Source organism: Lagopus leucura, unplaced genomic scaffold (assembly GCF_019238085.1).
Source record: "Lagopus leucura isolate 7727_CA_CO unplaced genomic scaffold, USGS_WTPT01 Super-Scaffold_1, whole genome shotgun sequence".
NCBI lineage: Eukaryota > Metazoa > Chordata > Aves > Galliformes > Phasianidae > Lagopus > Lagopus leucura.
The window spans coordinates 21,250,330-21,270,197 of record NW_024962250.1 but is presented as its reverse complement, the minus strand read 5'-3'; the positions used below and the strand labels follow the sequence as shown (position 1 = coordinate 21,270,197).

The following is a 19,868-nucleotide window of genomic DNA, read 5'->3' as shown; positions in this document are numbered from 1 at the left end:
AAAGCCCTGAGAGCTCGTGTCTGCATCCTTAGCGCGCACCGCCGTATCTGAACGGGCGCTTTGACGATTCCTTGAACGGTATCACAGCCCGCTGGTAAGAGACGCGCTTTCACACGGCACCGCGACTGCCCCATACCGACTGCCCCATACCGACTGCCCCATACCGACGCTGACGGGATACGGGCCGGACCGCCGGCCGCTCGCCCCACGCCCCTCAGCGCCTCAGCGGACGCGCGCGGCGCAGATTCGAACGCCAACGGCCGCCCTGCCCCGCCCCGCGCGCCTCCGCCGTGACGCAGGCGGCGGCGCGGTCACGTGTGGCGGAGGCCGGCCCGTCGCACCCGGAGCCGCCGCCATGCCTCTGCCGCCGCCCGGCCGCCCCCGCCTCAGGCTGGCCCCGCTGCTGGCGCTGCTGCTTCTGGCGGGCCCGGCGCGGCCCATCTCCTTCCAGCTGCCCGGCAAGGCGCGGAAGTGCCTGCGGGAGGAGATCCACCGCGACACGCTGGTCACGGGCGAGTACGAGATCGGCGCCCCGCCGGGCTCTTCCAGCGGCCCCTCCGCCAACCTCAAGGTGCGGCCACGGCGGCGCCCGAAGGAGCGGGCCGGGGGCGGGCGGGCGGAGGGCGGCGTGGAGGCCCCGCCCCGCTGCGCCGGACCGGGCCGCGCTGACGCACCGGAGCGAGGCGGCGGGGAGGCCGCGTCCGGACGGCGCTCCGTGCGTGGGGCCGCTCCCGGGGCGGCGGCGTGGGGCGAGCGGGGCCCGGCTCGGGCCGCGGTGCCGGGCCGTGCGCTGCGCCGGGCCGGCGCTGATTGGCACCGGGCGGGGGGAAGGACCGCGCTGACGTGGCTCTCGCGGAGCTGCCTCGTGCTGTGCGGCGTGGGCAGGGAGCGGTGGGGAGGGGGTCTGGAACGCCTCGTGTGCAGCCGTGCTGAGCTTAGCCGGGCGGCTCACGGGGCTTAGTGACGTACTCGCTTGCCGCCGCTGGCACGGCTGAAGGAGCTATCAGGGTACGGCCTAAAGCACCTTTCTGCGGCGCAGGGGAAGGCTGAACAGCGTTGAGAATGTTCCTGTCGATGTGACGAGCAGCTATTAAAACACACCTTGAGTATTTCTGCCTACAACCTGCATTTCTTCAGATTTCCCAGCTAGTTATGTAAGGCCTGCTGCGCCGTCATTGGTTGTTAACAGCTCTCTGTGTGCCTTTCGTCTTTGTCAAAGCTCCCACAGCCTTCAGAAGTTACCACACAGCACTTGCTAACGGGGTGGGCTGCCCAGGGCCCAGAAGTGGCTGTGTTACACGGTGAGAGTAGAAGAGCTGCTGAAACCAGGCTGCCGCTCCAGCACTGCACTCAGATGCTTGGAGGCATTGTGAGGTTGGCTGCTGTGTTTGATTAAGGACAGAGCACGCTGCTCTGGAAGCCTTTTTCTTTTTTAATATATTTTTTTCTGCTATCTTACATCATTTGTAAGAGGAAATTTGTCTGTGTATGGACGGACATACAGCTTACATACATAATGCTTTACAGTCTTGCTCTAATGTTTGCCTGCTAAGGTGTATGCATTTCCGCTTGAGTGCCATATGCCTGCCTCTCTTGTCAGGAACCCTCATTGCCTGTTGTACTGCTATAGCTGCATCTCCTCCAAACCTTGCCTTTTTTTATAGTGGTCTTAGCAGGTGGCAAGGCAGTAAATCCCATGCTGGAGTCTGGCTTTGCTGCTGAAGCAGTTATCCAAACAGGAGTGCTCACAGAAGGAGCTCTAAAATCAATTTGATGTAAAATAAATAAATGTCCTGTAGTATTCCAAAAAGCTACAAAAGAGAAATGAGTCCATGCTATTCCTTCTCCCCTTCTTACGGCTCAGGTATGTGATGGCTCCCAGCCGCTGGACCTGCTGGAAGTGCTGCAGCCCCTGGGCTAGGTGCATCCTGCTTTTTCTTTGTGTCTTTTTTTCTGTGGGAAGGTTAGTTGTGGGCATGGTACCTGCAGGTGGTCTCGCTCCCCCCACACTAGACAGCTGGCTGCAATCCCTGGATTGGCCACGGAGCGTAGGCGGCTGGTAGTTAATTTTGGCTGTGTTCGGTATGGTTCCTGTCCATGGGCTGAGCTTTGTGTTTGTGATGCTCCAACACTAACAGTGGCACCCTCTGTTTGGGAGGAATCTGCGCAATCTGCCAGCTGGCTCCAGGAGGGAGGCCCATGGGTGGCTGACGTCTTGCTCAGGCCCGGTCACGTGCGTCAGTGCCATTGTTGGGACTGGTGGCTTGGGGAATTGCTGGGCTGTTTGTCAAGGGCGAACAATGCCGTGTCTGTGGAGGGTTGTGTTACTGTAAATAACGTTTGAATATCATGAACAATCCTTTTCAGGACAGCCTCTCCCCCTCAAGTGTTCTGGCTGGGCTATTAGCAGCTTCTCCCACCCCCGCGGGCCCAGATGAATGGACATTTGGCTGATTTGGGTAACAGCATTCAATATTGATGGAAGCAGATAGCAGAGCTTTGGCTGTCTGAAATCCTTTTTATGAGCAGGGTGCTGCTAGACCTATAAAGGACAGAAACTGATTAAGCTGCACGATATCCTCTAGCTAAAGATTAGCTCTGGTCTATGGAAAGCCCCAAGGGAGCAACATAATGGGGTCATCTGAAAGCTTTCTTTACTGTGTCCTTGTCGCCATTCTTGGGACTGAGAACCCACTGTGCAGACGATACGATATCAGCCCAGATACACCATCAGCATCTTGGTTAATCAGGACTACACTGCTGAATGGTGTGTAGTGACCAGAATCTAAGCTCTTTTGCCACGGCCAAATGCAGGCAGTCCTGCACTGCAGAAGAACCTGCTCGCTTGAGCTAAACGCTTCCAGTAGTTTGGTGGCTTCCAAGCAGGATACGGTCTGTGTCCGGCTGCAGGGAGAACAGCAGCACAGCTGCCTGTGCCTGCCTGCGTTGGGCGGATGTGTATCTGCATGCTGCTTCAGTACGGGTAGAGCTCTGGAAAGGAACTGCAGTGCTACACCGCAGCAGTGCTCCGTGTTGTTCTCAGATGCTGACAAATACCACATGGTGCAGGGGAAGCCACAACAAAACCTGTAACAGACAATTATGAAATACTCTATGTAAAGGAAGTTTTTTTCCTACTGTCTTACACCTGAAGGCTTGAGGGTTTATTGTTTCTTTTGTCTAGTGTAGCAGCTCTCATTATCAGAAGGTTCCGAATCTTAGTAGGAGGTAGGCCTCAGTGGTGTCCTCTGGGGAGTTAATTAGATGCTCGGGTAGGAAAACAGGAGTGTTTCCCAAAAATTGTGTTAGGTATGTAGCCTTCCTGTATGGTTTGTTTTATTTCTCATGGGGAAACAAGTTGTTAGATTGCACAGTTGTTTTTCTGTTTAAGGTGGAGGGAAGGAAAATGGCCAGCCTATCCTCCTTGTACACAGAGTACTTTGTGTACCTCTGTATTCTGTGCTTTTGAAATTAGTTCCAAGCTTTTCAAACGTATCTGTTGAGGGAAACTGGGATACATTCCAGTGGAAAGCATGCTGTTGATTTTCACACGGTTTTGTAATACCTTCTTTTTTTTCCACCCAACTTGTTGGTCAGTGTATTTCAACTGATTGGACCTCCTCATGGGGCACAGTAATTCTCAAGCCTGTGCCACGTAATGTGTGTCTTTTTTTTTTTACTCTTGGTTGAAGCATTTTTATAGACGCGCTGTTTTTACCTGTTCTTAGTAGTTTCATAGATGTGGTGCAAAGCAGTCATTATTCTGTCTGCAGTCTGAATTGTCCTCTGAACTGACTGTTGTGGATGTTGGCACTCAGACCTTGTGTAACTCAGGGCTGCACTGATCATTCATTTCTGGAGAAATAGATGTGCCTTTCTCCATCTCATCTTGTGGGAAATTAGTCTTTTTTTGTACCATAAGACTTCTCTGTATTTGTTACTATGGGAATTTATAAATTTTATTTGCAGAAAGAAGGCAGTGGTTGACACTTCATACATCTAGAGTTCCTAAATGCAGTCTGTATTCAGCTGTCATAAGAGGAAAAGAAATTAGTGTGGCTTTCAGTTTTGGGTTGGTTTTCTTTTTCTGTTCTGTTTTCTTTTACTTTTTGTCTGTTTTGTATATTTGTTTTAATGTGAGAGTCAGTGATTACCTGAGAGGCACTCTGACTTTGTCAGCTCAGTGAGGATGAGTAGGAGAGAGTTTGATGTAGTTGCCAGGGAGGAGGAAAACTGTAAAAAGAAAAGTATCTGATCTAATAGGGAGGTTAGGAGATTTCTTTTACTTCTTATGCTGCCAAAACTCTGTAGTGTGAGCCTACAGCAGTGAAAAACTGCATTCCTTACTCTCATTATCTCTTTTACAGATAACTGACTCAGCGGGGCACATCCTGTATGCTAAAGAGGATGCCACTAAGGGCAAGTTTGCCTTTACCACTGAAGACTATGACATGTTTGAGGCCTGCTTTGAGAGCAAGCTTCCTGTGGGTAAGTGAAAGAACCACTGGCTGCCTTCACCTTCTAATGAAGTTGGTGTAGATGTGGATGTTTGGGTTAGTGGTATGTGTAAAGTTATCCTGAGCATAGTCTGCAGAACATCTTCTTTTAAAGCTGTGTTTCAGGAGTTTGTGTGTATTCTCCATGGTGCAGAATATCTGCTGTCTGTGTTGCATTTGGAAGTTAAGTATTCCTCTGTGGCTGTTGTGTAGAGTGCTCAGGTTTCTTCTGTAACAGGAAAAAGAAAGGGGAATTGTGTTCCTCCTACACAGGTTACCGCAGTTGCTATGAATGGTGGTAGCAAGGAGCAAAACACACCTCTCTTGTTCTTTTCATGGTTCCTGCCATCCTGCAGTCAAGCAAGGACAAAGCAGAATATCCTTATCTCCAGGACGTAGCTTTTGTGTCGTGTTGACCCACTCCTCTCCTTTGGTGGAATGTAATCTCAATAGAATGTGTACTTTGCAGCAATCCTGTTAGGCCAGCAACTGTTTTATGGAGTTCCTGTGTGTGTATCAAAGAGCGTGGCCTTCATTTGCACCCATAGCTGCTGAGCAGTCAGTAAAGGGAAGAGGAAATGAGCAGGATGTCAGTATTGCCTTTGTGCTGCAGGGATGGTTGCCTAACGAGCACTGAGGCTCGTTTCCTTTGAGCGTGACGCATGAGCTGCTTTGAGTGGCTGGGCTCAGCTTCAGGACAGATGTGCTGAAAGCAGCTGACATAGGCTCCAGTCTGGTTTGCTTTGAGTATGTATGTGCAAGTTTGTAGGTGCTTGCATTTTTTCACCGTCACTGTCAGAGTTCTGCTCCCTGGAGCCACTTCTCCCATGTCTTATCTTAGAAGATCTCAAAGTCCTTTACAGAGCAGTCACTAGCAGCATTCCTCGTATCTCTTGAAATGCAGCATCTGTTTTGCTCTTCTGCTCCATGTATAACATGCAAATAGTTTGCAAGCTGAAGAGAACTTGTCAGATAAAGACAGGTATCTTTTATTAAGAGACATCTGGCTTGTAGCACCTCTTCTATCGTGTTTTTCAGATGAAACGGTGACTCTAAATGCTCAGGGTTTTGCTTTTATTTCACTGCAAAGGTAGGGCTTCTCAGTGCTCCTTAACACATCAAGACATGCAGGTGCTAGTGACTCATATGGGAGAGTCACTCCTGCTATGTACTGTCCAACACCTGGGTGTTTGGGAGGTCTCCAGACAGTCCAATAAATCCTTTCTAGCTTCTGTGTGGTCACACAATGAAGTGGGAAAGGTTTCTTTCTTTAGCTGTGTCTAGACTTTCAGTGCTTGTGACCAGGGGTTTCTTGCTTAGACTGAGCTTCTTAACAGCTCTATTGATTCTATCAAAGGTTTGTTCCTTGGCTGCCTTGTCTTGCTGAAAGCTTATATTAAAGCTTTTGGTACCAATGAGGAAAAATATTTCTAAGTCCAGCTTTACTTGGTGACCAGTGGGGGATCAAAGTGCCAAAATCTAGAGCTGTTCAATTCAGCAGCTGGATCCTCTTCTGAAGGCTTTCTCTTTAGGTCCCTTTGAGCTACCAGTTTCTTTTTTTGGGGGGGCATAATCCTTGCTAATGATACATACTGCATGATGGAGATCTTCTGATTTCCATACCTGTAGTGGGTACCACAAAAATGTTGAAATAAGTGTGGTGGCACTGTGAGGCCTGATCATCTGCAGGACTTGATTAGGTCGATTAGGAAGAAGTAGCCATGCAGGAAGAAGTAGCCATGTAGCAAGAGGTGCCTCGCTCCTCTATAATGCAGGCAGGGGAATGAGAAAACTGACTGAGATCTTTTTTCTCCCCGTGTTTCTCTTCAAAAAGTTTTGTTTTTTCATAGTTTCTTCAAGTAGGCAATCAGGACTTTTAGTGCTCCAGCTAAGGAGGATGTTGGTGGAGTACTGGCAGAGGAGAACTATTGGTAGAGGAAGCCTGGAGCCGTTGGGCCCTGAAGGATCTAAGCAACTGGGATTTCTCAATCCTTAACCACAGAAATAAGGAAGAAGAAGTGAGAAGGAGATGCTGTGTAGAAGGTACATGTTATGAGAGTGCAGGAGGTCTTAGGGTGCTTCTTGAATCCAAACTTACCCTCTTCTAGTTTAAAGCCGTTACTCTTTGTCCTACCACTACACCCCAGGATAAAAGGCCTGCTCCATCTTTAATTCTCTGCTCATTCTGTAATCTTTAGTTTCCCAGCCTCGTGTTTAATGACTTATTTATTCTGCCATTTCTCTGCAAAACATTTTTGACATCCAGTTCGACTATCTTGTTTATCCTTTGACTTGGCAAATTAGGAACTTCCTTTGTCTGCCAGGAAACAGCTCTGTGATTGTTTGAGATGGCCTCTTGAACACTTACAAGTGGGAGATGTGGGTATCAGCTGGATAGTTTAGTTCAAGACCTCTGGTAGTTACTATTTGTTTTTCCTTTGCTGCTGATCTGCTCTGCTCTGGTGAGCACCAGCTGCAGGAGGAGCAGGGAGTTACTGAGGATCTGACAGGCTTAAAGGAAGCTCAGAACACTTCTAGAAGTGCAGCTTCGGTTTTTCCAGGACAATCCCCAGCAATGTTAACCTCATGCAGAACGTCTGCTTTCCGCCCCTTTGCACCCAGCAGCTCTCATTTTTAATGCTTTCTTTCTGCCTCCTGGCATCTCTCCCTTCCAGCCTGACAACTGAATCCTTCCAGTTCTGTATTCCTGTTTGCTGGCCTTTTCATCTTTTCTCGTTCCTTCCTGGAAGCTCCAGCTGTCCCCCCGAGTTGCTGTAGTTTAAACATAGAAAAAACCTCTCACCGAAACTGTGTGCTTTGCATTTCTTTTCTGCAGCTACTGTTGGCCACCCTGCCTACCAGTCTCCAGGCATGATGATATAAGGCATAGGTGGTCAAAGCTTGTTGGCTGGAGAAAGGAGTACTGGGTGGTTGTAGTCGACGTGTCAAAGAACAGTGCTGGGTTTTAAGTTTATTCTTGCGGTATCTGACCTTGTATAAGAAAACCAAAGAGTTCCATCCTAATCCTAGTTTATCCATTAGACTCCTCAAACAGCTGAGTTTGAGTTTTGGGCTGCAAAACTCAACTTGGGAAACCTAGGAAATCTAAGTAATAGTTTGTAGTTGATATGGGCCGTGTTGCTAGGAGATTATTCCATGTGCTGGTAGCAGTAGAACATGGAGGTGATTCCACTCTGTTGTTGGAAGAGCCATTTAGTGAGTAGAGAAAAAACTTAGGGGTGCCATATTGAAGGTCTGGAATACATTCCTAGCTCTGACTGGAGTGACCTTGTGTAACCTGTACTTTGAATTTGTTTGTGAACTGAGAGATTGTCCACCTGGCAGTCACCTCAGGCAGTGTGAGTATTGGACATGCTCCTGGATAAAGGCTCTGAAGTTTGTAGTGTGAATGAATTCAAACGTTGTGCTGTTCTGGCAGCTAGCTGAGGACATCCGTATACCTCAGAGTGCTGGGATTTAGGAATGTGTTATGTACAGACATTTCCTTGGTGGGTGGTATAGTGGAATATGATACTCAGGTCAGCTGATGTGCTACATTCTTTAGAGTATCTTGAATGCATAGCCTTTTTTTTTTCTTTTCTTTCTTGTGAGTATTCCCAGATATGATAGTTTGTAGCCATTTAAAACAAACAAACAAAAAAGCTATTAGATATAGGCTTCCATAGCCCTGAAAGTTAACAGGTTAACCTGTTGTGCTGTTGACTGCAACCTTCGTTAGTCTCCTGGCATCTTGAGATTTGCATTAGCAGCGTGGATCTTAAGACATCTGGTCAGTTCATTCCCTGAATTCCCTGAACAAAGACATTTTGGAAAAGATGCTGCCCTAATTTCTGCGATGCTGTAGCATGAGGAGGTCAGCAGTCCTCATACGCCACGTTCCTCGATTATGGAAGCTTTCTTCCTTCTGGTCTAAATGTAAAATCATTTACAACCCCAGTAACCTTGATAAGTTATTGGTACACTTCCTGCAAGGAAGAACGTGGGCTCTCCCAGTGACTTGCCTTCAGCCAGGCCGTCTCATAGCAGCTGGTATTGCTCTTCCAATCCTTTGCAGTTTTTACAGCGACTTGCATCCTACACATACTTAGCACTTTTGGTTACAGCTTGTTCCCATTATCTTTGGGAGGCTCTCCTTCAGCCAGGATTTATTCTGAAGTCTCTGTATTTTTAGGTTGGACTGTGCTGCCTCCGCAGTTAGCTGCAGACATGGAGGGGCGGGATGTTGTGAGTCCTTTCTCAGCACTGGGGAGAGCTGGTGATTTCCTGGCAGGCTGACTGTTTCACACAATGAATCCTTTCATTATGCTTCCAGGAACAGGGAGGATGCCGGACCAGCTCGTGATTCTGGATATGAAGCATGGAGTTGAAGCAAAGAACTACGAGGAGGTATGTCCCCTGGCTGCCTGCTCTTCAAACTCCCCTTTCCCAGCACTCACGTGGTGCTATTTGTAGATCTGAGGCTCATGATGGGAAGCTGTTTTCCCAGCGGTGATGAAAGCTTGTCTGCAACCTACTGTTCTAGTGAAGCTTTGTATGCGAGAGGGGGGAAAAAAAAAAAAGACAAACATCAGCTAAAATTCATTCGGTGCTCCGTAAACCAGAGCCTAATGTGTGAATATTTTTGCCAGGACAGTGTGACCCAGCTTCTGGGCATAGGTATTAGAAGCAATGAGATACTGAGATGTGCAGTGTCCCCTGCCCCAGCATTGGGGAGCATTTTAGGTTAATATCAGATCCTCTTAAAGGTCAGGTTGCTTTGTTACTGTCGTTACCTTCCTTGCTGTAGGATGTACTGGTGTGACAGCCCCGAAGTGGTACTCGTGTATTTGTAAGAACTGGCAGTGCATCAGTGTGAAGGTATTTGGCAGAGCAGTAGTTGGTGTGAGATGGGTGTTTGGTTTGAAGGTGTGACTTTGGGAACAGGCATAAAAACTTAAATGTTTACATCTTAGCAGAACATAGCTTTCTTAGACTCAGGAGCAGCTGTGCAGAATAGCAATTGCTTTGTGGCTGGGACAGTCTCTGGCTGGTTTGGATGCGGAATTTTGATGACTGCTGCTATGTTTTTTGCTTGCTGGAATTTGGGGTCAATAAGCTTCCTGAAGAGTCTGTGCCTGAGGAAATTAGAGTTGTTAGTGGAGAAAAGTTCCTGCAAATGTTTGCCATGCTCACTGCTTAAAACAGACTGGGAGATGTCTGAGAATAGAAAGCTGCTAGCAAAGGACACTGCGTATAGGAACAATTAGAAAACTAATGAACTTCTCAGATGGTTGGGCAGGAGTTTTTGTATCCTTTTGTGTTTTGGAGAAGCTGTTCATCCCTGGCTGGAGCCCGTCCTACGTGAAGAATAAAAACCACTTGGGGTCAGGAAAGAGCAAAGCAATCGTTGTGCCAACTGCCTGGCTAAACCAGCTGTTGAAGTATTACAAGACGTTGAAGTCTTACAGGGTGACCCCTGAGAGTTTAACTGGGAAGATTCTGGCGACTGCATTTACAGAATCTCTCTAAATCAACCCTGCAGCATACTCTTGAGTTCCATCAGGGTAGTGTGAGGTACCTCTTGAGGTACATTAGGGTAGTCCTCATTAAGGAGGAGGAGTGTTACCTAGAAGCATTGTTTCAACAGAAAGGTTCTGTTTGGTACAACTTATTGGTTGTACTGATAAAACCTTGCGTAAAAGCAAGTATGAAGTATGCATTACACTTGTTTCCAGTGTAATTATACCAAAGGTAAAGGTCCAGGGACAAACATGGGAAAAGAGGAATTTAGACTTGCAGCCCCACTTAATTGCAGACATTGCTAGCAGGCATTCTTGATGTTTTTTGAGGACCTTTGGGTGTTGCAAGGTCTTGGGGAGGACTGTTGCCCAGAGTTCTGTCCTGGAATTGCTGTCTTTTTTGGGCCTCTTGTTTACGATGTTTGTGTCCTTGCATCAGTGATCTGCCCTCCCCTTCAGTTCCCTTTGCTGAACTGCTAAGGAAGAATTGATGAAGAGTGTTGATTGAAGGTCAGTGATGCCAATTTGCTTGTGCATGGACACAGGCAGTGGGAGAAGGGATAGTGTCTCAGTCTGGCTTCATAAGCTTTCATAGCTGCAGATACTCTTGGGGCAAAGCAACTTGGTGATGTTAAGGCTAGGAAATCTTAATGACCTGCTGCATGGCATTGCCAGAACCTTAGTTCTCTGAGGTAGGGAAATGTGGTTTTCTCCATTCAGTATGTAGAAATGAGGGTAGGAAAAAGTGAAAGGTCTCTTCAGAGAACACCAGGAAGGCTTGGGGATTAAGGTTCCCTTGCAGGTTTGCAAATTGTTGATTCTTGCCCATGGTCTCTCTATGCTAGGGAGTTAGGCTTTGCATATTTAAGAGGCCTCACTGAGAAGCTCAGTGGCATTGTTGCCTCAGTTGTTACGCTGGCCCAGATGTTCCTGTGCTTTCCAGGATGGTGTTTCACTGTCGCGAGGCCTGGGGGGCTTCTTACAAACTCTTGGAGCAGCTGTGCTCGTTGGCTGCACTAGAGGCAAGAAAGTTTCTATCTGAGAGTACTGAAATTAGCTATCCAGTGTTTCTACCCATACATATTAAGAGTAGCTGAAGGGAGTGCAGAATGGAGCAAGCAAGCCCAAGTTTCTCCCAGTGGACGTTTCTAGCCTTCTGTGAGTATGAAGGAGCACCATCTGGGAGGATAATGGAGCTGGTCTGCTAGTGACTTTGTCAGCAGTGGTGCCTGGGACCTTCCTTGTGCATGCTACAGCAGAGTTCAGGCCATAGGCATATTTCTGCTAGTGCTGATTCTTCAGCAAAGCTCTGCTAACAAGTATGAATCCAGGCCCCAGAGTTTCATCCATACAGCCTCTTGACTTGAAAACAGGAGGATTAGAAAGATTTTAATCTACCATTTCCCACTACCTCCTCATACGTGCACTCCAAATTGATTCTGCTGTGTTGGCAGAACTGTAATACAAAGCTCACCTCAGCATAAAAATACTCAGATGACTGCTTGAGGGCCTGCTGCGTCCCAGGTTCCGTGTGTCATGTGAAGACCCTTCAGTGAAGTGTTTGATTAGCTAGCAGTGTCCTGGTCGTGAGTGCCTCTTCAGGTCGGTTCTGAAACCTGGGACTGTTTCCAGCGGCAACGTTTTGGGATGCCTGCTCCCCGAGCGCCATCTATTGGCTGCCTGAGAGTGTCTGGACCACGGGGGGATGCCATCCTGGCTTCGTTTCTGAGTCACGGTGGTGAGACCAGTGCTTCAGAGCCAGTCTGACCCAAACATGCACCATTCATTTTCTGTCGCGTGTCTTTCTTGCACTGTGTGATGTTATGACATGGTGTCTGTTGTTCCTGGTGGGAGCATTCATAAGTAGTGACAAATTCTACACAAAAAACAGTGTTATCCAAAACATACATTGTAATAGAGGCAGGATCTGCAGTTAGCTTCCCTTTGTGCTGTGCTTGTGTCACCAGCTTTACCTAAGGTTTAGTCCGGTGATGTCCGGCCTCGACTGGGACAAAATTGAGCTTATACATTCAACTTCAAACAGTTACTGTTGTGGACTGTGCTAATTGAATTTCCTGTTGATTTTTCTCTTAGATACAAGCCTGTAACTTGCAGGTTGCATGATCTGCACAAAAATGATGTCCCATAAAACCAGCTTTTATGAAGGGAAGCTTTTTCATTTTTTAAGCTGGCTTAAATGGAACCCATCTCATACATATTCCAACAGCGTCATCTGGTGGAGTACATTGTGGCTGTGTGATCTCTGCTCAGAGTGGCTCTGCTCTGCTGGCCTTGAGGTTAACAGTAAAACTACAAAAGCCCTGAGTGTCTGTGGATGTAATCAAACCACTGCTGTCAGGATTCGGGCTGCCCTGACTTTCTGGTACACATGGCAACATTTAGCCCTGTAAGCATGTGAGTCTCAATGCTCATAAGCAGTGTGCATGTATAACTGTGCTGCACATGTGTGCAAGTGACAGTCACTTGTATCTTGCTCTGTGTCTGCTGTTCACTAGAGGTTTAGCCATGTGGCAGGCTCTTCTACCCACTCATCAAAAGCAAACTGAATAAACTAACTGTAGGCTGAATAAGGAAGAAATGTGCATGTATGCGTACTGTGCTTCTCCGTTGAGTAGGAGGGGTAGACCTAAGTGTGCTTTAAGGAACAGGTGGGAGAAGTGATAGTGTTTTATGCAGTGGTAGTTTCTGGCTCGCAGAGCTGTTACCCTAAGGGGAAAGATGCCCCAGATCTGGAGTATGTGAGAAGGAGTGGTTCAAACTGGCAGTAAAAGCTCATGTGGGAGTTCTCATTTTTGGCTTAGTGACTGTCTGACTGTCTTGCTTTCTAGATTGCTAAAGTGGAGAAGTTGAAGCCTCTAGAAGTAGAACTGAGACGCCTGGAGGATCTTTCAGAGTCCATTGTAAATGACTTTGCCTATATGAAGAAACGAGAAGAGGAAATGAGGGACACAAATGGTAAGAGACAGTGTGTTCCTTTAGAGGGCTGGAGCTCTAAGACCCTCACTTCCACTGAATGTGTGACAAGGATAGCATTTGGAGACCAAGCAATTACAGTGGTCTCTGCTAATTCTGTTTCTAGTACAGGAAAATGCTCTGATATTTCTCTTCTTCTGAAGCAGTCACCTAGTCCTTTGTGGCCCACTTCTAGAAAGCTTCTTTTTTTTTTTTTTTTCCTTTTGTTTTCTGTTTTCTTTGTTCATAATGTGAACTATTCTGTACTATTTGGTGTTGCCCTTTAACCGTAATTTTACCTTGTCCCTCTCACTGTCTCTCTCATTGTTCCCTCTGCATTTATTCTCAAGTATTGTTGGTGCTTGTGTAACTGTGCCTTTATGTCATTCGATGTCTTGTCTGAAGTTTTTCAGAGGTGGGGAGGGAAAATCCTAGGAATGTTGCCCTCTTAAGGAGCATTTTATGATGTCAAACTCCCATGTGATGGTATTTTGTGTGTTTCAGAATCAACAAACACTCGGGTTCTGTACTTCAGCATTTTCTCCATGTGTTGTCTCATTGGACTGGCCACCTGGCAGGTATTCTACCTGCGTCGTTTCTTCAAGGCCAAGAAACTGATTGAGTAAAGGAACAAGTCCTCCTCCCCATCTTCACAGCCCCAGCTGGACACCGCTGGAACCCAGCCATGTCCTCCCAGAGCCATCTCACAGATGACACCCACTGACTGGAGCTATTCTGCAGGAACTTGAACCCTAATAGGGGAGGGGAGCATAAACATTGGAAGACTGGGGACTTCAGAAATCCTGTTGGATATTAAGGGTTGGGAAGCTTGTGGTGGGTTTGGGGATTCCTGGGTCAGCGATTAAATAAAAATGATTTTTCTATGACAGCTGCAGCCAACTCTTGCACTGCCTGTTCTCCTCTTATAATCTTGGCTTGATGATGTCTCCCATCTGTCTGTGACTGTAATGTTACTCTGAGGCACCTGATCCAGCATTAGGTGCTGTGCAGCTAGCACCAGGGCAGTGCTGGGGATTCCCCGTTCTGATCAGCTGAGATCTAAGCCTCGTGCGAATAAAGGTGCGTGCAAGGTTCATCATTCCAGCAGGGGCTGAGGTTGGAGGAAGGTCCAAGGTTTGGTCCCTGTCGTGGACCTCGGTGTTTCTCCCTGTGGGAGCTGGAGTTTTTATGCTGATGGCTCAAGGCGCTTAAGCATATGATGATTCAGTGTGGAGGAAGGGAGAGCCTTGGAAGGAGGGTTTGGTAATATGTTTGAGCTTGGGAAGGAGAAGCCTGCTTTGCTTAAATTGGCTGTCCAGCCTTGGCCCCCTTATTTCATGTGCTCTTGTTGGATTTGCCTCTCTTGTTCCAAAATGATGCAGCAGTTTTTCTGAAGGCTGTGGTCATTGGTGACCTTTTGTGCAGAGAAGAGGCCTCAGTTAGATACAGTCACAGAGCAGATTGGAGCAGGTTATGCTAAGAAACTTGATTTTAAATTGAGCAGGAGACTTTTCTCATCTAACAGTATAACATTTATTCAGCAGGCAGGTGGCTGAACCTCATTTTCTGAGACATCAAAGCAAGGTGGGCTGCTGTCACTGTGCCTTGTGCGGCACAAAGGCCTGTACCCTACTTTGAGGTCTGAGGATGCAAGGGTTGCTTTGCAAGTTGGCAGAGGAGTTGTTGGAAGGACGTGAATGAACTTGAAAAGCAGTGCAGAGTAGGAATACGCTGATGCTACATCTGAGGAGTGTCTGAACTGTGCCCTCCACCAAACTGTTACTCTGTGCGGTACCGCAGTGAGAGCAAACAGGCATTCATTGTTTCTCAGCTGTCCAGATGCAGTTGTGTTGAATAAGCAAAGCTGAGGAAAAACAGACAGGTTAACTTCTTGGACTCGCATGCTGCAGTTTTTAGGCAGTGATTAAAATTCTTAAGCCTTCTCTGCATTTCTTCAGAGCAAATGGTTTGGCAGCACAGCTTTCTGGTCTCAGGTGCCTCGACCCTTCTGACATGGGAAAAGGTTACTGCAGTCCTGGGCCCAGCCTACCACGTTTTAAAAAGAAAAAAAGAAAAAAAAAAAAGCATTCATGATTTCTAATTGGAATCTGATCTATTACCAGGAGGGAAACGGTTGTCCAGGGCGAAGCTATGGGAAAAGAAGGTGAAAAGAGGACATACAGTCATCTAAATAAGTTAGTGCTTTGTCTCTTCTTTGCCATTGCTGAGATCCTGGAGTAGTTTGTTCTACTGGCAAGTGCTTATACTGCTTTTAATTTTTATTTTTTTTATAAAGCTATATTAAGGATCCAAGTCCACTCCCCTCCCTTTGCATCCATGCTATCCTTGTACACTTTTGAAAGCTGTTACAGTGCAGAACAGTGATGCCCCAGGACTGAATTACAAGTCATTTGAAGGTAGCTTTAGGTCTTACAGTTTGAAGCCTGTAGATCTGTTAAGGATTTTTGATTTTTGTTTTTATACAAGTTGAAGAGACAGTCCACACAAGGGGCTTTCCCTGTCTTATCTGTTATGACATCCTCTCCCCGTCCTTGTCAGAATACAAAAATACCTTTCTCTCAGAAATGGTGGTGAAGGCTTGAGTTCCCCAGGTGACTGTTATGGTATCATCACTGTAGTGCTGCACATTGATCCTCACTGTGCTGGTGTGGTTATGGGGAACAGATGTGGGGGGCTTTTACGGATTGACCTTGTAATGACTGGTTGGGGAATTGTTTTGATTTTTCTCTAATAAAATGTCTTTGGGGGGAAAAAATCCACTCAGTTGTCTTTGTGTCTTGTCCTTTGTGCATGTCCCTACTGACTGCTGTTTCCTACAGGCTTCTGCAGGAAGCAGAAGGAACACAGACCCCTGGCATGCCTTCAGGTTTCTCCAGCAAAAGTTCATTTCTGAAGAATTTAAGAGAATATTAAGACTGTGGTGGGGTGCCAGGTGCATGGGTTTCTCCTAGGAGTGGGATTGGCACAACAAATGCTGGTCATTCCAAAAGGTGTTGCTAGTAGAAGTTACCTTTTGTTTCCTTTTTTTCCCCTCCATTCTTCCTAATCATCTTCCCTCTATGTGGAGAGGTCTAAACACTACCAACTTGTTTCACACGTGGCTGATAGTGAAATAGGGCTGGTACCATAGGACACAAGGTTCAGTTTTTCACTGTCGGTTCCCAGGTTTGTTAAGACAAATTACTGTCAGTTTTGAGCTTGAGAGGAAAATTTAAACAGGCAGGCAGGTGGGTCAGTCCTTGTGAGTGACAGATGCTTAGTGAAGGGAGTGATTAGGTATTTACTTGCTTCTGCTGTCAGATCACCTCTGCTGAGCCAATGATCCTTTTGTTGTGCAGTGACCAAGTGAGATGGCAGATGGCAGAACTGAGGCCTTGTAAGTTCTACATAACTAGGTTGTAATATCAGAATTTCTAGGGCGGAAATTCCCAGATCTTTGGATAAGGATTAATGTCTACAAGTTCTTGCTTGGATGAATACTTGAGTATGTGAAATTGTACAGCTGTTCCCATGCGGTAGGTTGGAGGTGGGTCTGTGCTGTGCTGTGGATGCACAGCAGTCTGCTCATTCCATTTTACTTCTGGGAAGTGGGTTAAAGTTGAGCTATTGCAGATACTTGAGTCCAAGCCCATCTTTCTGTGTGACAGATGCATCGCTAGTAAATCTATAATTGCCTGTGGCAAACTGCATCAGAGGTTTTCAGCCTCTTCCACCCACTTGTCAATGTGAGTAACAATTTAATTATCACACCACTTAGCGCGTGAGCATTCCTCAGTAAGGAATATAACGCCGTGCTCCCCTCCTGCTCTGTCAGCGTAGCTGCTGTGTGCGTGCTGTGGGAGGAGAACGTTTCACACTCTGCTGCTCATTTCTCACAAGTTGGTCAGAGATATGAGAAATAACCCAAGTGTGCAACACCTGCGCTGCCTCCTGACTGGCAAGATCAGTGTGTTTAGCTGTGGAGCAGCTGCTGAGGGGCTTCTGACTCAAACTGGTTTGCCAACTGGTTGGCAAGGTCGATAGGGGATTCCTGCCCGGGTGTTTCATAAGGTCCTGCTGCAGAGATCCGGAGAAAGCAGTGAGGCGTCTCTTACCCGCTGCAGTTTTATGACATGAATTTGTCTCGGGCGCTTCAGCTGCGCCCTCTGCTGTGCTTATCTTGCTGCAATCTGTCAGAGCTCTGCTGGCATTGAACAAAGTCTCTTTGTTTGACTTGCTTAAGTCAAACAAAGTTTGGTGGGAAGGAGGGAGCACAGATCTGAACTGGGTACGTTTCTTAGAGTTGAAAAAAGCTGAGCATGTGAAGTCCATCGCAGTTTAGTTCTGTGTGCTTCCTTTACCCCACCTGAAACATTTCTATCAGGCTCATTTGCTCGTTCTTTTTTTGTTTCTACCCCCAACAACCACCAGTGCTGGTGCAGTAGCTCTGGGAGGCCTGCCTTCCTTGGAGATTTAGAAAAAAAATACACACTGACATTTCTGGGACCTTTCTGTAAGCCTGGGAACTGTTGAGCCCAAGCTTTTGCCTTAACACAGAAACTCTTTGCATTTGTTCAGTGTTTGCTTTGCAAACTGTTTTGCTTTGAGCTGGAAGTTGTTTGCAGTAGAAGCCCTGTCTCAGCTGCAGATGAAGTGACAAACTGTCTGCAAAACTTTGACCGTTGATTACTCCTTATGTTGCAAGTGGTTTGACTTGTTTTATTTCAATTTTCACAGTGAAACATTGAATAACTTCCTCAAAAAAGGCCGGGATAGAACTACTCTTGTGTAGCTCAGTCTCACTTCTGTGGTTTGCTCTCATTTATTTCCTTTCATAAGTGATATGCCTGAGGTAGTTTTCCCTGAGCTTAAAAACCAACTACATGATGTGATCCTTCCCTAAGCTGTACCAGGAGGTCCAGTTACCTTCAAGCACACGATCTGTTCTCCTGGTTCTCTGGGGCATGCTATCCTCATAGCTGCCACACAGGTGAGGCACGCAGAGGAGAGGGCACTTTTGAGTTTCCTGCTACGCTGCACTGCAACTTCAGTTTGGTTTGCTGCAGAGCTTTACCTCTACAGCACATACTAGTTGCTCATTCTGCTATGTGTATTTAACCGGGGTCTCATTGTGTTGGTGTCTTAATTGTAATTAACCACATGGATGACTTTTCATTTCTTCCTTCTCAGTGTGGTCTGCACTTTCCCTATGTTAGTCATGTAAACAGTGTACTGTCTTGACAGCTGAAACCCCTCAATGACATCCTTGATCTAAGGATCATGTTCACTATGGTTTACTTTAAATAGCACTGTACCTGAGTCTAAATTGATCTTTGTACCATGTTTAGCAAGAGACAAATGGCATGTTACCTCTAGACCATGTGGTTTCTTTCAGTTAGTGTTTAGTAAAATAAATAAATAGATAAATAGTTAAATTGGGGTGCCTACTCTTCATCCATATGCCAGTGAATCTCCGTGGGCAGCATCTGTTCATATTTTCAGTTGGAAGTGACCCACAAGGGACCCATCATTGAGCCTGACTCCCAGCTCCACACAGCACCACCCAAAAATCAGACCACATCTGTTGCATGCTTTACATGCATCTTGGTGTGTGTCTTACTGCACAGCTCTTTAAAGCATAGGAAAGTCAGAAGTATGTGTGCAGTGGCTGTACCTGTGGTAGGTACTGCTGTGGTATTTTATGGCAGCTATGTCATGGTTGCAGGTACAAGATAACTGTACTTTTCAAATATGGAAAAGGAATGTTAATTTTTTCAATCAGTATTCTGGTGTTAAACAGCTGTTCAAGGCTCTTTTCTCAATTCCATGAGCCTTTGGAGCATTAGTTTTTATTTATTATTATAATTATTTTTTGGTCCATACTGCATTTGGAAAGGTACTCTCTTTGCAGTGGAAGGATGGAATCCTACTTTGCAGAACGTATCTGAGCTTTTTCATGTGTAAGTTCTTTTTTTTCACCCTAAAATTGTAGTACCATTTTTACTACTTCTAAGGACAAAGTATTGGTATGGCAAGGGTAAACTTTAGTGGACAAATGATTCATTCTTAAAATAAAAGTTTGTAATGGAAATGCAGAACGGCCTTGTAAGGTGCACCCCCCTTTGATTCACACTGAGCAATAACAGCCTTTCCCAAGGCGTGAGATGGAAGCCAACCTGCTCTGTTGTGCCTGGTTTTAGGGACTTACACCTCAGCTCCTGAAATCCTCTGTGACTGCGGGGTCAGGTACCCAGAAGTGATTTTTTTCTCATCATGAAACAGCCTTCTGATCGGTAGTGGTGGCTGTAGAGCTTTGAAAACAAAACACCGGCATCACAGCAACGTGGGTTACCTATGAAGAAAATAGATCATTTACTTAAGGTGAAGGTTGCCAATACCTTCTTCTAACAGAGCAGTTATTGCAGTCCTGTCTTTATAATGCTATCTACTAAGTTTTCAGTTTTTCATCTCAGATAGAGAAAAGCGCCACAGATCAGGAGCGGCACAGTAAGGGATGGGTGTTATTTGCGGTGAAGTGCGAGTTCATCACAGCTGCCCTCATCTTTGGGGCAGCTGTCTAAGCTCGGCACACAATTGCAGTTTATCATCAAGTTCTCCCAGGAACAATTATTTTATCAAAAACCTGCACTAGTGTGTATTATAGTAAGGAAAAAGCAAAGCTGGTACGCGTCTGATAATGACCTTCTTTTGGACGCGAATCGGGTACTTCAGAGAACGTTTATCAAAACGCATCTCGACAGCTTTCCGAGAAAGCAGTCCTCAAGGCTCGGCTTCGAAGGAGACAGACCGACCGCTCCACCCAGGAGCTGCTCGACGGGCCGTGAGCCTCGTAGCCGCTCCCCGCGTGGAGCGGGCCCGA

At 46.6% G+C, this 19,868-nt stretch overlaps 1 protein-coding gene across 1 annotated transcript; it reads left to right on the top strand.

Annotated features, from left to right (window-relative positions):
- Nucleotides 1-355: 355 nt before the first annotated feature.
- On the top strand, nucleotides 356-15,768 carry TMED10 (transmembrane p24 trafficking protein 10). Its single transcript, XM_042881306.1, has 5 exons — nucleotides 356-571; nucleotides 4,368-4,488; nucleotides 8,830-8,903; nucleotides 12,865-12,991; nucleotides 13,493-15,768. The coding sequence occupies exons 1-5, from the start codon at nucleotides 356-358 to the stop codon at nucleotides 13,612-13,614; spliced, it is 660 nt and encodes a 219-aa protein (XP_042737240.1). The 3' UTR covers nucleotides 13,615-15,768.
- The last annotated feature ends 4,100 nt before the right edge of the window (nucleotides 15,769-19,868 follow it).